Source organism: Pan troglodytes, chromosome 19, assembly GCF_028858775.2.
Source record: "Pan troglodytes isolate AG18354 chromosome 19, NHGRI_mPanTro3-v2.0_pri, whole genome shotgun sequence".
Lineage (NCBI taxonomy): Eukaryota > Metazoa > Chordata > Mammalia > Primates > Hominidae > Pan > Pan troglodytes.
Genome location: NC_072417.2, coordinates 52,121,387 through 52,137,330, shown reverse-complemented (window position 1 = coordinate 52,137,330; position 15,944 = coordinate 52,121,387). Strand labels below are relative to the sequence as shown.

The window sequence follows — 15,944 nt, the reverse complement described above, 5'->3', positions numbered from 1 at the left end:
CTGGGATTGTCCATGTTGCCCGCTAAAGCCAAAATAAAATAAGCCATGCTGGGTGCGGTGGCTCACGCTTGTAATCCCAGCACTTCAGGAAGCCGAGGAGGGCGGATTACGAGGTCAGGAGTTCAAGACCCACCTGACCAACATGGTGAAACCCCATCTCTACTAAAAATACAAAAAATTAGCTGGGTGTGGTGGCATGTGCCTCTAATCCCAGGCTGAGGCTGGAGAATCGTTTGAACCCAGGAGGTGGAGTTTGCAGTGAGCCAAGATGGCACCACTGCACTCCAGACCGGGCGACAGAGCGAGACTCCATCTCAAAATAAATAATTAAATAAAATAAAATAAGCCATGTATACTCATAGCTAGTTCCACATATACTTGGTGACTAGTTCCCAGGCGTTTCGCATAGTTCATGGATAGCAAACTCAAATGCCTGGCAAGACCAGGCAGATCAAGTGAAATTGTGTCTCTGTCAGGGCAGGAGGAAAGGGGAACATGCACCTGCCCGAGAGCCACTGAATCCACTTCTCTAGAAACAACCTAACTAGACAAACCAAACCCTTTGTTCTTACATGGCCAGCTGACAATTCCTGGCTGAGATTGATGACATGTCTCTGGTTTTGGGGGTTTGCATCTATTATACAGAGAGGATTTGCGGTTCCTCCCGATTTTAAGTTTGGACACAAAGATCTAGATTTTTACCTTCCAGACCCATTTCTAGATTAGGACTCTCAGTAAGACAGACAACTGAGGAGTGGGCATGGGGGGAGTCAGTTCCTCTGAGGAAGTCAGACTGAACTCCCCTTTTACTGTTCCCCTCCCCCAACTGTGGGACCAAGAGTGGGAACGAGTTCCATGGATTAGAAATAAGATGATGTAGGCCGGGCGCAGTGGCTCACACCTGTAATCCCAGCACTTTGGGAGGCCGAGGTGGGTGGATCACCTGAGGTCAAGAGTTCAAGACCAGCCTGACCAACATGGTGAAACCCCATCTCTACTAAATATACAAAAATTAGCCAGACATGGTGGCAAGCACCTGTAGTACCAGCTACTCAGGAGGCTGAGACAGGAGAATTGCTTGAACCCAGGAATCGGAGGTTGCAGTGAGCCGAGATTACACCACTGCACTCCAACCTGGGTGACGGAGCAAGACTCCGTCTGAAAAAAAAAAAAGAAAAGAAATAAGATGATGTGAGGCTGGGCACGGTGGCTCATACCTGTAATCCCAGCACTTTCGGAGGCCAAGGCAGATGGATTGCTTGAACTCAGGAGTTTGAGACCAGCCTGGGCAACATGGTGAAACCCCATCTCTACTAAAAATACAAATATTAACCAAGTGTGGTGGCACATGCCTGTAACCCCAGCTACTCAGGAGTCTGAGGCAGGAGAATCGCTTGAACCTGGGAGGCGGAGGTTGCAGTGAGCCGAGATCGCACCATTGCACTCCAGCCTGGGTAACAGCGCGAAACTTCATCTCAAAAAAAAAAAAAACCAAAATAAAATAAAATAAAATAAATGAGAAGATGTGATAGACAGGATAATGCCCCCCCAGATGTCCCCATCCCAATCCCCAGAACCTAGGAATCTGCAAGGTTACACAGCAAAGGGGAATTAAAGTTGCAGCACCTTGATTTTACGCCATGAAACCCACTTCAGACTTCTGCACTCCAGCACTGTAAGAGAATAAGTCTGTGTAGGTTTCAGCCACTACATTTTGATGATTTGTTATAGTAGCAGCAGAAGGCAAACACAGACAGTGTTGGTAAACCTGCCAGAAAGCCCACACGTACCGCAATCGCCAGCGTGACTGCATCCAGCTCCAGCTTGCCCAGGTGGCCACAGAACACGGAGCTTATGAAGCTGATCAGGAACACCATCAGCTGAACCAAGAACTGGGAAGAGAGGGGAATGGGAAGGGAGGTGAGTGCCCACCATTGCAGGGAAGCCTGGGGCCCCAAGTGTGACCCCGACCCAACAAGTCCAGTCAGAAGTAAAGAAATACAACTTCAGTGAGCCTCTGCCACCTTTCACAGGCAAATGTACAATTTCTGGGGCTGGGGATGGGAGGCTTCTTGAAATATTAAAACATTTATTTGCAACCACTGGGTCAGAATCACTTTTTTGAGAACTTCCCAGCCTTTTCAGCTTTTCTTTTTTTTGAGACAGAGTCTCACACTGTCACCCGGGCTGGAGTGCAGTGGCGCGATCTTGGCTCACTGCAACCTCCGCCTCCCGGGTTCAAGCAATTCTCCTGCCTCAGCCTCCTGAGTAGCTGAGATTACAGGCAGGCGCCACCACACCCACCTAATTTTTGTATTTTTAGTAGGGACAGAGTTTCACCATGTTGGTCAGGCTGGTCTCAAACTCCTGACCTCGTGATCTGCCTGCCTCGGCCTCCCACAGTGCTGGGATTACAGGCATGAGCCACTGCGCCCAGCCTGCCTTTCCGGTTTTTCAGTTCAGTTTCTCAAGCCATAGATCACATTAAATTTCCTCTGCAATCTGCAGAGGCTGCCTTCTGGGATAACCCCCTTGTTATCCAAGATTCCTAGTGAGGACTGGAGAGAATACAGCCTTCAACAACAAGAACACATTCCAGCAAGGAAGTCCGTAGACAGGAGGAGCTGGAGGTAGCGATGAGATCGTCCACTTGGAGTCCCAGCGGGATCCGGACTCTCAGGGTGAAACATTACAGGCCTGCTGAACGCCTTGCATTCTAGGAAGCCTCAGATGTGAGGGCAAATTCTGGAATATTGAACCATTCTTCCTCGAAATTCCAGTGGGCAATTCTATGAATTGCTCCACAGTGCTTTCACTGCATGATTGGATAATGAGCTTATTTCTGGAGGTTAACTTAAAATCACCTCCTGCCCCCCACCCACTAGACCCAGGCAGTCCAGTATCTCTCTTGGGGAAGCCCCTCTCCCCTGGCAGGCTACACGGCCCAAAATGGGGAGTTCACCTGACCCCTGCTCCCTAGGAGAGAATGGGTGCGTAAGGATTTGCTGCTGCCGCTGCTGCCTGCATCTGCCCCATGGGGCCCTCACTGAAGCTGATACCCCAGAGTTGGTGATGCTGCTGCTGGTCTAGCCACAAGGCCGCCTCTCACCGCTCTCAGGGAGAACAGAGTCCTCTGTGCTGAGCCCACAGAAAGGTCCCTCTTTTAGGGCTCCAATGACTTAGGTTCTAGAGCTGACCTCCACCAGCCTCACACACAGCCCATCTGCCAGCTCTGCAGCCATCCCAAAATTGCTACGTCAGGACCTCATCAGGCCCCCGAGCCATAATGGTTCCGATGATCTCCCTCTTTTCTTCCCTAGAATCCACATCCCGGGAGAGACCGTTTTCAACTCCTGTGATGGGCCCAGACCTTCAGAGCATGCACAGCCTGTTCCTAACCCTAGGGGTGTGTGTGTGTGTGTGTGTGTCTGTTGTAGGAGAAGTATCTTTCTTGTATGAATTCCTGCATGATCCAGGCACTTCTCTCACTACCACAGAAGCCTAATGTGAATTTAATCGCCACAGTCCCCCTGTTACTGAACGTGAGGAGCGCTTTTGCAATGTTCTGCGTAAGCCAAAATAAGACAGAAGATGGGAATAAAAAGGGGGTGGGGTGGAGGTGTCAATAAAAAAAGCTGACATGAAGAACCAGATGCTGTAGAATCTAAACCTAGAGCCAATGGATGCCCAGTAGGCCTGTACTGGTGCCACATGATTTGGGCGTTGTCACCACCCTTACAGATGTCCCCTGTGGTTTCACTGGGTGGAGCTTGGTGTCTCTTTAAATTGTGAATTCATGTATCTTTAAAGGCCACAGGGTCCCTTTTATTTGTAAACTCGGCATCACTTCCAAATCTGTTCAGTTCACTGTGCTTTAAGCTTTTGCACATCATCTGTAACAAACGGTTGTGTTCAGAGAATCTGTCTTCTCCTTTCCCACGGAACATCACGTTTACCCTCCACAGTTCCCTGCCTCCTTGCGGGCCACCTGTGAGCTGTTTTTCATGGCTTCACATGGAAGTGTGCTCGGTCTCCCCTACTGCCCGGCCTTTGGAGTGCTGCCCAGATCTTACCATCACAAATTGCACTGCCTTGAACATCTTTCTCACTTGGGTGGGGGCCAGTCCAAGGGAATCATTAGATGTCTCGGATACAAAAGGCCAGGAAGTTGAGCTGAGTTAGACTAATCCATGTGAGATGCGTCTTCAATGTCAATGCCAGCAAAAAGTTTTTTTGAGAGCTGCCGCAGCTCTGCCAGGGTTACGGCAGCAACCCTGTACTCCGACTGCCTGAGTCGGGCAGCCTCATGCAGTCAGCCCATCCTGAAAGTCCGTGCCAGGGATCTTGGCTTGAGTCCAGATTTACTAACCTCTTCTCAGATCCTGGTTTCAAGCCCTTTGGGTGAACGCTTGGCCATAGACTGTGGATCATGTACATAAGGGCCACCTGGGAGCCTTTGCCCTGGCCCATCGCAAGACCCAGGCGGTTAGGCCAGGCTCAGTGGCTCACGCCTTATAATCTCAACACTTTGGGAGGCCGAGGCAGGTAGATCACCTGAGGTCAGAAGTTCGAGACCAGTCTGGCCAACATGGTGAAGCCCCATCTCTACTAAAAATACAAAAAATTAGCTGGGTGCAGTGGTGCACACCTGTAATCCCAGCTACTCGGGAGGCTGAGGCAGGAGAATCGTTTGAACCCAGGGGGCAGAGGTTGCAGTGAGCGGAGATCAAGCCACTACACTCCAGCCTGGGTGACAGAGAGAGACTCCATCTCAAAAAAAAAGACCCAGGAGTTCCCTGGGGCTGAGGAATCTTCATTTCAGTATATCCCCACGCTCCGTCATACACACCAGGCAAGATGCATGTGGTCCAGGGCCACACTTTGAGAGTGCTCCAGACCCTCTGGGACTGTGCTGTCACAGAGCATATTTCTGTGCCCGGGGAATGAACCAATTCTGGACAAAGGCCTGTTCCGCTAGATGTCTCAGCAGCTGCTGTCTGAAGAACAGCCTGAACTGGCAGTGGCTTGGACAGAGCTGAATGGATGACAGAAATTGCCAGACTGGGCCGGGCACAGTGGCTTATGCCTGCAATTGCAGCACTTGGGGAGGCTGAGGCAAGAGGACTGCTTGAGCCCAGGAGTTCAAGACCAGCCCAGGCAACATTTTGTAGAGACCCCGTCTCTACAGAAAATACCAAAAATAGCATGCGTGGTGGCATGCACTTGCAATTCCAGCCACTCAGGAGCCTGAAGCAGGAAGGATCACTTGAGCTCAGCTCACCACTGCATTCCAGCCTGGATGACACAGCGAGACCCTGCTTCAAACAAAGAAACTTCCAGACTGACCGTGCTTCCGTCCCTTCTTGTCACAGTGACCCTGCTCAGATTTTGGCCAGACAACAATAAGCAAACTTGGCAGTCAGATAAAGACCTTCAGCGCCTGGCAGCTTTAGAAGTTGCTCTCCAGGGCCAGGCACCTCCAGACAGCCTCTCCTATCCCCTCCCATGATTGCTGAAAGTTCACTCACTGGAAAGAAGCTGAGAGGTCACCTGGGACAGCCCCCCTTCTTTTACATGTGAGGAAGCACAGCCCAGGAGGTTTCGCAACTAGCCCAGCCACCTGACTCTCAACTCAGATGGTTACATACGGCCACTGTCTTTGGAGCACAAAGTACATCCCAGCACTGGGGGAACAGGTGTGAGTTAGACACCATTACTCCATTCCTGCCCCACGGGACCCACAGTACAGATGGTCCTGACTTACAATTTTTCAGCTTTGCAATGGTGCAAAAGCAATGTACATTCAGTAGAAACTGTACTTGGAATTTGGGATATTGATCTTTTCCCGGGATAGTGATGTGTAGTCTCAGACTTGCAGTGCCTGTCAGGGCAGTGGGCCATCAGCCCTGCCATCACGAGAGCAGGCAGCTGACACTCTACAGTGGACTGTGTTGCCAGCGTTTTTTGGGTATTTTGTTTTGTGTTTTTGCATCCCATCATAACTACAAAATGGCCATCTGTGCCTCCTGCTTCTGGGGAAAAGAAGGCAGCTATTACTCTTGCAATGGAACTGAAGATAATTGGCCAGCATGGGGGTAGCATGCGTCCCACGCAAGTCAGGACTCTCGCAATCCGTGATCTCATCCTTTAGAGGCATTTTGACTTAATGATATTTTCAGTGCATATAACCCCATCGTAAGCCAAGGAGCATCTGTGGAATAGGGAAAGATGTTCAAAACGTAATAAATAACACAGCTCAAGACATTTGCATGATGAGCTGTGGGGTGCAGCAGAGAATTCAGAGAAGGTTTCTGCGGGAAATGAAGTGGGGCTGAAACCTGCATGATGAACAAGTCAATGTCAAATAGTCAGGTGCCGGAGACTTGTCTGTCGGGGAGGACTTTCCAGGCTGAGGCACTGAAAGGAGGCTGGGTGGAGGGTGTAACCAGGAGACAGGGATGAGAGATGAGGCTGGAGGCCTGGCCAGGGCCAGGCCATAGAGGGCTTTGCAGAACCAAGGAAAGGGTTCTGAGCAGGAGGCACAAGCTCAGATGTGCGTTTGAAAAGGACTTGGTGGCTCCATTTGGAGCATGAGAGCGGAGATACGAAAAAGTGGATCCCTCTGAGAGGTATTTAAGGAGCTAAAGCCAAAGGCCTTGGTGAGGACGGATTGGAGGAGGGAACGGGGAGTAGAGGCGTGGGGGCTGGACCTCACCCGGCTTTCCTCTGTCCAGCTCCTGCCATCTTTGACTACTTCCTCTCACCCTTTGAATGGAAGGAACCACCTTCCCTGTAGGTCTTCCCCTCCTCGGGCCTAGGCCTGTCTGTCTCTGACCAGGCTTCCCCTGCAGAATCTGGTGTCAGTAACCACTTCCTGATCAATATCTTCCCCATTGCCTTCAGGATACAATTCAAAAGATCAGCCTGCATTTTTTCCTTTGTGTGTCCCAGGTAAAGCGGTTCTCTCCAGATCCCCCACCTCACCCCCCTCAACCTGCCTGCCTTCTCTGATATTTCTGCCCTGTAACCCTAGAAGGTCCGCCAGCTCCTTCCCACACAAGTGGAAACATTTCCCTGAGCTGGGGCCTGGGCTATCCCACCTCTGTTACATCCCGGGCAATGCCCGGGGGTCCATCTTTGGGGTTACTTTTCAGAACTTTTGCTGTTTTGATTCAGCCAGGTGATGAGAGGCTGATGACCAAGAGAAGGCACAGCTGGAGTACCTGAGGCCAGGTATCTGCACGTTCCCTCCCTTGCAAATCCAGTCTTCCTCAAGCTTTCTCCAGGATAAAATGGACGCATCTTTTGAGAAATAAGCTCCGTTCGGCTCACATTTCCATTGTGTTATGGGTTACTCTCTTTACAAAGCCCTCATTTAAAGCCCAGTGAGACCTCAAGGGTCAGGGTTAACTTGAGAGGTCTGGAAGGGAGATGGCAAATGAGAGAGAAAATTACAGAGAGGAGAGCCAGACAGGGCATCTTCCTCATGTTATGTTGGACACTTGGAGAAGAAAGTATTGGACAATGAGCATGGGAAAAGAAGGGGGTGGTCTCTCCTTATCCCATGCCCTTTAGTAAACAGGAAACTTTACAGCAGATGGGATTAGAGATGGGAGACAGACCCAGGCCGGTCCACATACACTTCATGAGAGACTAAGCAGGTAGCAAAACTCTACAATCACATTTTCACAAAGCAGAGACACACACACACAAAGGACTAGAAGGAAAGCTCCCAAATTACCTCTCAGCGGTGAGATTTCAGAGGGTTTTTTCCTTTTGTTGGTCTTGGTTTTCTATTTTTTTCTACAGTAAATATGCATGACATTTGTAATAAACACAATGGTATACATGTATGTACATACAAAGAGAAAAGGTGAGGTCCCCAGCATGTCAGTCTAGTGCTCATCCCTGGAGACCTGGAGAGGTCCCCCACATCAAGGGGATCAGGCTACTGGGAGGGCTGGATTTCAGAAACCTGCCCTGTTATTATTATTATTATTATTATTATTATTGCTATACTATTAAAGCAATAACAGGCTGGGCAAGGTGGCTTATGCTTATAATCCCAGCTCTTGGGAGGCCGAGGCAGGAGGATTGCTTTAGCCCAGGAATTCAAGCACTGGGCAACACAGGGAGACCCTATCTCTAACCCAAAATACAAAAATTAGCCAGGCATGGTGGTGTGTGCCTGTAATCTCCGCTACTCCAGAAGTTGAGGCTGCAGTGAGCTGTGATCACACCACTGCACTCCAGCCTGGCCGACAGATCAAGACCCTGTCTCAAAAAAATAATAATAATAATAATAAAACAATAATAGCCTTAGAAAGCCCCTTCTCACAGCAGCTCTGTGAGGGAGTGTTGAGCCAAGACATGATTATTATCTCCATTTTACAAATGAATATGCAGAGACCAGAAGAGGTTAAGAGGCTGTTTCAATCTGCACAGCTGCTTCCTGACTTACTTTCGGAGGTCAAAGCAGGGCACGCAGCCCCAGGTCTTGAGATTCCAAATCATGAGGTGTTTTTTTGCCCAGGCTGGAGTGCAATGGCGCGATCTGGGCTCACTGCAACCTCCACCTCCTGGGTTCAAGCGATTCTCCTGCCTCAGCCTCCCAAGTAGCTGGAATTACAGGCGCCTGCCACCATGCCCAGCTAATTTTTATTTTTTATTTTTTGTATTTTTAGTATAGACGGGGTTTCACCATGTTAGCCAGGATGGTTTCAATCTCTTGACCTCGTGATCCGCCTGCCTTGGCCTCCCAAAGTGCTGGGATTACAGACGTGAGCCACCACGCCCAGCCATGAGGTGTTTTTGTTTTGTTTTGTTTTTTGAGACCAAGTCTTACTCTGTTGTTCAGGCTGGAGTGCAGTGGCACCATCCTGGCTCACTGTAACCTCCACTTCCCAGGTTCAAGTGATTCTCGTGCCTCAGCCTCTGGAGTAGCTGGCACTACAGGCGCCCGCCACCACGTCTGGCTAATTTTTGTATTTTTAGTAGAGACGGAGTTTCACCATATTGGCCAGGCTGGTCTCGAACTCCTGACCTCAAGTGATCCATCTGCCTCAGCCTCCCAAAGTGCTGGGATTACAGGCGTGAACCACCGAGCCCGGCCCCAAATCATGAGTTCTTTCTGGTCTGTGAGAAAGCATGGCTGATGGATCTTATTCCATGGCTTTGACCTCGGCATTACTCTTGCTGTCCTGCACACCACAGCGGGTGCCACAATATCCCACAAACTACCGAGCCCCCACTCCAGGGGCACAGCGGCCCCCCTCAGCCCACGCAGGTGCAGAATGTGGGCCTCAAAGTCAAAAGCTTATTCACGCCTTAAGTGCATACCAGTTGCTTCTTGTGCCGCGTCCTACCCTCTCGGTTTGAAAACCACCCAAGCTGGCAGGAGAACGTGGATAGGATTGTGTTTTTGTGGTTTTAAAAACCACATTATTTTTAGGAGACAAGGCAGAAACAGCCCTAACCTAATGATTAAAAAGAAAAGAATCCCACAGATAAGAACACCTCGACCCCACAAAGAACCACATTAAAACCCCTTTTTTCTTTCACATACATAATTACTGGTGGGGAGGGGGTGGTACAGGATGCCTCTGGTTTCCTCGGTAGAGGTTGACGGAATTCTGAAGAAATCATTTCGCAGCTCTGAGTCCACGTCAGACCACGCACCCCCTCCTCCGTGCCTCGGGATTATTTAGATCGCAGAGCTCCCGAACTTTTTACCGCTGCTTTTCAAAGAAACAAGTTCCCTTGTGTTTTGAAGTTCAGGCAACTTGCGCTTTATTGGCCGGAATCAGCTCCCAGAGAAGGCACCCCCGGATGCAAATGCAGCCTGGACCTGGTAGAGCCCCGTTAGGCGCAAAGGTCCCAGCTCTCCGATGTCTCCTGGCGCAGGAGGCTGGAGCCGCCGGCCTCTCCAAGCCAACGTGCGCCCGGGCGCGTACCAGCCGTTCCCGCAGTGCCCCGCGAGGCCCCCAGTCGGGTGGTGCGGAGCGGAAAGCGGCCGGGACGCAGGCAGAGGAGCTGGGGTGCCCGCCCGGCTCCTGGCAGGATGCTCCCCGGAGCCCGCCGGCGGACAGCTCGCTCGGTCCCCAAACCCCGCCAAAGTCACCCGCGGAGGCAGAAATCACCAGGTCCCCAGCCCGCCGGTACCGGCCTGCCACCGAGGCCACCTTACTCACCGCGGGGCCAGCCAGGACCAAGAGCGCCCGCAGCTCTTCTCGGAAGGCGGACAGCCGCAGGCAGCGCGACCCATGGACCTCAAGGGTGGCCTCCGGGCCTCCGCGCACTGGCGCGGGCTCCTCAGGAGCCTCCATGTGACTCGCGCGCTGCGGCCGGGTAGCGCGGAGGCCGGCAGTGGGTACCGCGCAGCGCAGCCTGCTCTGCAGTCCCCGCCCCGGCCGCCCGCCCAGAGCCCGCCCCGCGCCTGGCGCCCGGGGGCCCGACTGAGCGCGCAGCCAGGCCTTGGACGCGCCCCTTGCACCTCTCTCTGCACCACTGCGGACGCCTGCGGGTCTTGCAAAGACCAAGGAACTCCTGCACTTGGAAGGCAAAGTTTGAAAAAGCTCTGGAAACTAACGGAACGCGCTCCGGGGGCTGGGTCCTCCAAGTCTCGGACGCCAGGACTCACCCCGGCTCTGCACCTCCGCTGGGGGTTTCAGGTTCTGAATGACCTGGCGTGGAAGGACCCAGAGGCCTCGAGCCGTGACTCGGTTAGCACCCCGCGGGGTGTATGGGTTGGGCGCATTTGCTGTGCAGATTGAGTTGGGTACACCCTTTGATGCTGGTTAGGGTGTTGCATACTCCTCTCCTCTCATCAGTTGTTCCATTAGAGAACTTAGAATCTACCAGGATAGAGCAACATGCTCCCATTTGCCAAGTAGCACAGTTTGTGCCAGCTGGTCGTGTTGGAAGTTTATCCATCAAGCCTGCTGTGGGAGTACGAGAGGCTGTGGCCCAGAAGGGCAGGAGCAGCGCGCTTTCCTCCCAGAGCCTCAGCTTCCTCATCTGCAAACGTGAAAGAACACTCGTCGCCAGCTGTGAAGACTGGGGTTGCCTGGGCGGAGGACCGGAGTCAGTGCCACCTGCCCTCAGCCTGGCACCAGCCGTTACCTAATAAGTTACCAGGACAAGATTGATTTCTCTAATAGTCAAAATTCCTTCCGTTGTAAATGATCCAATGTAAGTAGAGAAAATGGAAAACAAATTTTTTGGCTCACATAATCAGGAAGTTTGGATTCAGGGATTTGAAAACAAGGTCATTAGGCCAAGCGCGGTGGCTCACGCCTGTAATCCCAGCACTTTGGGAGGCCTAGGCGGGCGGATCACAAGGTCAAGAGATCGAGACCATCCTGGCCAACATGGTGAAACACCGTCTGTACCGAAAATTAGCTGTGCATGGTGGCGCGCGCCATAATCCCAGCTACTAGGGAGGCTGAGGCAGGAGAATTGCTTGAACCCGGGAGGCAGAGGTTGCAGTGAGCCGAGATCTCGCCACTGCACTCCAGCCTGGTGGCAGAGGGAGACTCCATCTCAAAAAAAAAACAAAAACAAAAAACAGATCATTCTTGTTGTCCCTCTCCCCATCTCTGTCCCTCTCCTCCCTTCTCCTCGCCCCTTGGGATTCTTTCCGTGGTTTCTCTTCCTCCTCTGCCGGCAGCCTTTCTCTTCCTGTGCAAGTGACAGTGGTGGCCTCTGATACCCTCGTTCCTATCTTTCCCGTCTGTTAAACCAGAAAGTAAGGCCCTCCCCTCCTCTCTTCTGGTTCCAAACTAACAAACAAAAAACTGGGAGAAAATCTGGTTGGCTCTGCTTAGGTTTCTTGCCCACCTCTGGAACAATCGCCCTGGGTGGGAAAATAGGGTCTGATGTTTGGCTGGCCCTGGACCATGCACCCAGCTTTGAACCTACAGGGTTAGGGTTAGGTGCCCTGTGACTGGTCTCGTCCCACAAGGACTGTACGTATGGAGTAGAGAAGTTTCCCAAAAGAACTGAGAGTGTCAACAGACAAATATCCGAGGATATTCACTAGATCTCTGATCACTGCCGTTTTTTGATAATTTTCTGGAAGTCCTGACTGATGTAATAAGACAGGAAATGGAAATGTAATGTATAATATTAGGAAACAAAAGGCAAAGGGATTACTCACAGTAGAAATTGACAGACTGGGCCAGGCACAGTGGCTCATGCCTATAATCCCAACACTTTGGAAGGCCGAGGTGGGAGGATCACTTGAACCCAGGAGTTTTGAGACTAGCCTGGGCAACACAGTGAGACCTCATCTCTTAAAAAAAATCCACACAACCCAAAGAAATAAAATATGAACAAAAGCTAATAGAATTGATAAAGGGGTTTTATAAAATTGCTACATAGAAGTTCTTCAACAAGTCATATCAGTCCTTTATATTGGTAATAACATATATGAAAATACTAAAAGAAATCTTTCACAATAGCAACAAAAAATAAAAGGTCCTCATGATACAGAGCATAACTCCTCACTCCTTAAAGGTGGATTGTACACAGTGACTTCCTTCCAAAAAGTAGCACAGGAAAATTAATTTTCAATTAATATATTAGGTTTTAGTCCACTTCTGTGTATTCCATTATTTTAAAATTTAATAGAATGATTCTAAAAGCAATTGATAGTGTAAACAGGAAAAGATATAACAAAAACTCTGAAAAAGAAAAGTAATGAGGAAAGAAGTAGCTCTATTGGCTGGTAAATCGCTTTTAAAACAATGTGTGGTTGGGTGAGCACATTGTACAGGTGAGTAGCCCACACCTGTAGCCCCAGCACTTTGGGAGGCTGAGGTGCCAGGATCGACTGAGTCCAGCAGTTTGAGGCTGCAGTGAGCTATGATTGCACTACAGCACTCCAGCCTGGGCAGCAGAGTGAAACCCTATCTCAATAAAAAACAAAAAACAAAACAATTAAAAGAACAAAGAACCCTGTTACTTGGAAAGTGTTAGGATTTTGATTGACATTGCATTATATCTGCAGATTTATTCAGAAAGAATGCACCTCGTTAAAATTCTGTCTTCTATTTCAATCATATCCCTAGTCTAATCAGTACTCACCTAGGGAATGGGAGACTCACTGGACTAGGGATATGATGAATTTGTTATTGATGCTTGATAAATAGTCATAAGTATGTTCATATATGGTTCTTAACTTGCTGAAATATATTATTAAAAGCATGTATTAAAATTGAATTTTATCAGGGTTTTTTTTTTTCTTTTTGTGGGGACAGGGTCTCTCTCTGTCGCCTGGACTGGAATGCAATGGTTTGATCTCGGCTTAAAGCAGCTTCGACCTCCCTGGCTCAAGCAATCCTCCCACCTTAGCCTCCTGAAGAGCTGGGACTACAGGCATGTGCCACCACACCCGGCTAATTTTGTTTTCTTGTTCCTTTTTTTTTTGAGACAGAGTTTCACTCTCGTTGTCCAGGCTGGAGTGCAATTGTGCGATCTTGGCTCACCGCAACCTCTGCCTCCTGGGTTCAAGCAACTCACCTGCCTCAGCCTCCCGAGTAGCTGGGATTACAGGCATGTGCCACCACGCCCAACTAATTTTGTATTTTTTTTTTTTTTTTTTTTTTAGTAGAGTTGGGGTTTCTCCTTGTTGGTCAGGCTGGTCTCAACCTCAGGTAATCCACCTGCCTTGGCCTCCCAAAGTGCTGGGATTACAGGCATGAGGCACCATGCCCAGCCTATTTTCATATTTTTTATAGAGACAAAGAGGTCTCACTATATTGCCTAGGCTGGTCTCAAACTCCTGAGCTCAAAGTGATCCTCCTGCCTTGGCCTCCAAGAGTGCTGGGATTACAGGCATGAGCCACTGTGCTCATTTATATATATATAGATATATTTAGTATTAATTGAAATGATCAAATTTTTCTTCTCTTTTCGGTTGTTAATGTAAGTTCATTGTAGATTTCCTAATGTTTAGCTGTCACTGATTCCTGGAATAAACTTCCCTTATTCATAATAGTATACTATAACAGGTATATAGTGGTAGATTTATTGCTAATATTATATTCAGAATTTTTGTATTTATTTATTTTTATAGAGACAGGGATCTCACTATGTTGCCCAGGCTGGTCTTGAAATCCTGGGCTCAAGCAGTCCTCCTGCCTTGGCCTCCCAAAGTGCTGGGATTACAGGCGTGAGCTGCTGCGCCCGGCTTCCGTGAGTCTTTAGGCTCTGTAATTATTCAAATACCATAAGAATGATCTGTTTCTTGAAGGTTTGAAGGCCACTCACCTAGAGGACCATCTGATGCCTTTATAGAAGGGGTATTTTATTTAAAAATAAGACAAAATAAATAAAAGGTTTTCTGTTTATTTAGAAGTTGCTGGTCTATTCAGGGTTTTGTTTAACCTCTTCTTGAATTAATTTTGGTCATTCATGATAAGTGTTTATTGATTGCTGCTGTAACAAATTACCACAAATTTAATAGCTTACGATAACACAAAGTTACTATTTAACAGAGGTCAGAAGCCTGAAATGGGTTCCGTGAGGCTGAAATCAAGGTGTCAGCAGAGCTGCGTTCTTGCTGGGGCTCAGGAAGAATTCATTCCCTTGCCTGTTCCTGCTTCTAGATGCCACCTCCCTCTTCCTCCATCTCCAAAGCACATCACTGCAGCCTCTGTTCTTTCATCACGTCTCCTTTTTCCAGCTTTTACTCTCTTGTCTTCCTCTCAGAAAAAGAGATTCCATTAGGCCCACCCGATAACCCAGGATAACCTTTGCAGATCTTAAGATCCTTGTAGTAATCACATCTCCAAGTCCTTTTGCCATGCAAGGTTATGTATTCACAGGTTTCAGTAGATGGATGGGGACATCTTTGGGAGGCCTTATTCAGCATCTCATACTCACCATGTTCTGACCACGTCTGTATCTTCCCTGTAATTTTAAATTCTGATTAGCTTTTCATTTTCTAGTGGGTACTTTCTCAGGATATTGTGGCGTGTGCTTTCTGAATGTTTGCGGTCATGATATTTTACACATTCCCATGCTTCTAGCATTATACATTACAGGTGAAAACTCCAATCCACTCCAATTCTCTCTCTCTCTCTCTCTTTTTTTTTTTTTTTTTTTTGAGATGGAGTCTCACTCTGTCGCCCAGGCTGGAGTGCAGAGTGCAATGGTACGATCTCAGCTCACTGCAACCTCCACCTCCCAGATTCAAGCGATTCTCCTGCTTCAGCCTCCAGAGTAGCTTGGATTACAGATGTGCACCACCATGCCTGGCTAACTTTTTTTGTATTTTTAGTGGAGATGGGGTTTCACCATTTTGGCCAGGCTGGTGTCGAACTCCTGACCTCAAGTGATCCACCCGCCTCGGCCTCCCAAAGTGCTGGGATTACAGGTGTGAGCCACCGTGACCGGCCCCGATTCTCTCTTTTTTTTTTTTTTTTGAGATTAAGTCTCACTCTTTTGCCCAAGCTGGAATGGTGAGAACTCGGCTCATTCCAACCTCCACCTCCTGGGTTCAAGTGATTCTCCTGCCTCAGTCTCCCGAGTAGCTGGGACTACAGGCATGTGCCACCACACCTGGCTAATTTTTGTATTTTTAGTAGAGACAGGGTTTCACTGTATTGGCCAGGCTGGTGTCGAACTCCTGACCTCAAGTGATCCACCCGCCTCGGCCTCCCAAAGTGCTGGGATTACAGGTGTGAGCCACCGTGCCCGGCCCCGATTTTTTTTTTTTTTTTTTTTTTTTTTTGAGATTATGTCTCACTCTTTTGCCCAAGCTGGAATGGTGAGAACTCGGCTCATTCCAACCTCCACCTCCTGGGTTCAAGCGATTCTCCTGCCTCAGTCTCCCGAGTAGCTGGGACTACAGGCATGTGCCACCACGCCTGGCTAATTTTTGTATTTTTAGTAGAGATGAGGTTTCACTATGTTGGCCAGGCTGGTCTCGAACTCCTGAC

At 49.2% G+C, this 15,944-nt stretch overlaps 1 protein-coding gene across 4 annotated transcripts in view; it reads right to left on the bottom strand.

Moving 5' to 3' along the window:
* Positions 1-10,405, bottom strand: part of SLC47A1 (solute carrier family 47 member 1) — a 44,771-nt gene extending 34,366 nt beyond the window's left edge. The window contains exons 1-2 of one of the 4 annotated variants that reach the window (XM_009432591.4): positions 10,191-10,405; positions 1,791-1,892 (exon numbers count right to left, since the gene is read on the bottom strand). In XM_009432591.4, the coding sequence (XP_009430866.2) occupies positions 1,791-1,892; positions 10,191-10,325 (237 nt within the window). In that variant the 5' untranslated portion in view covers positions 10,326-10,405. The remainder of the gene's footprint in view (positions 1-1,790; positions 1,893-10,190) is intronic. The other 3 variants (XM_001144887.7, XM_016932233.3, XM_009432590.4) reach the window with 3 other exon arrangements.
* Between the last annotated feature and the right edge of the window lie 5,539 nt (positions 10,406-15,944).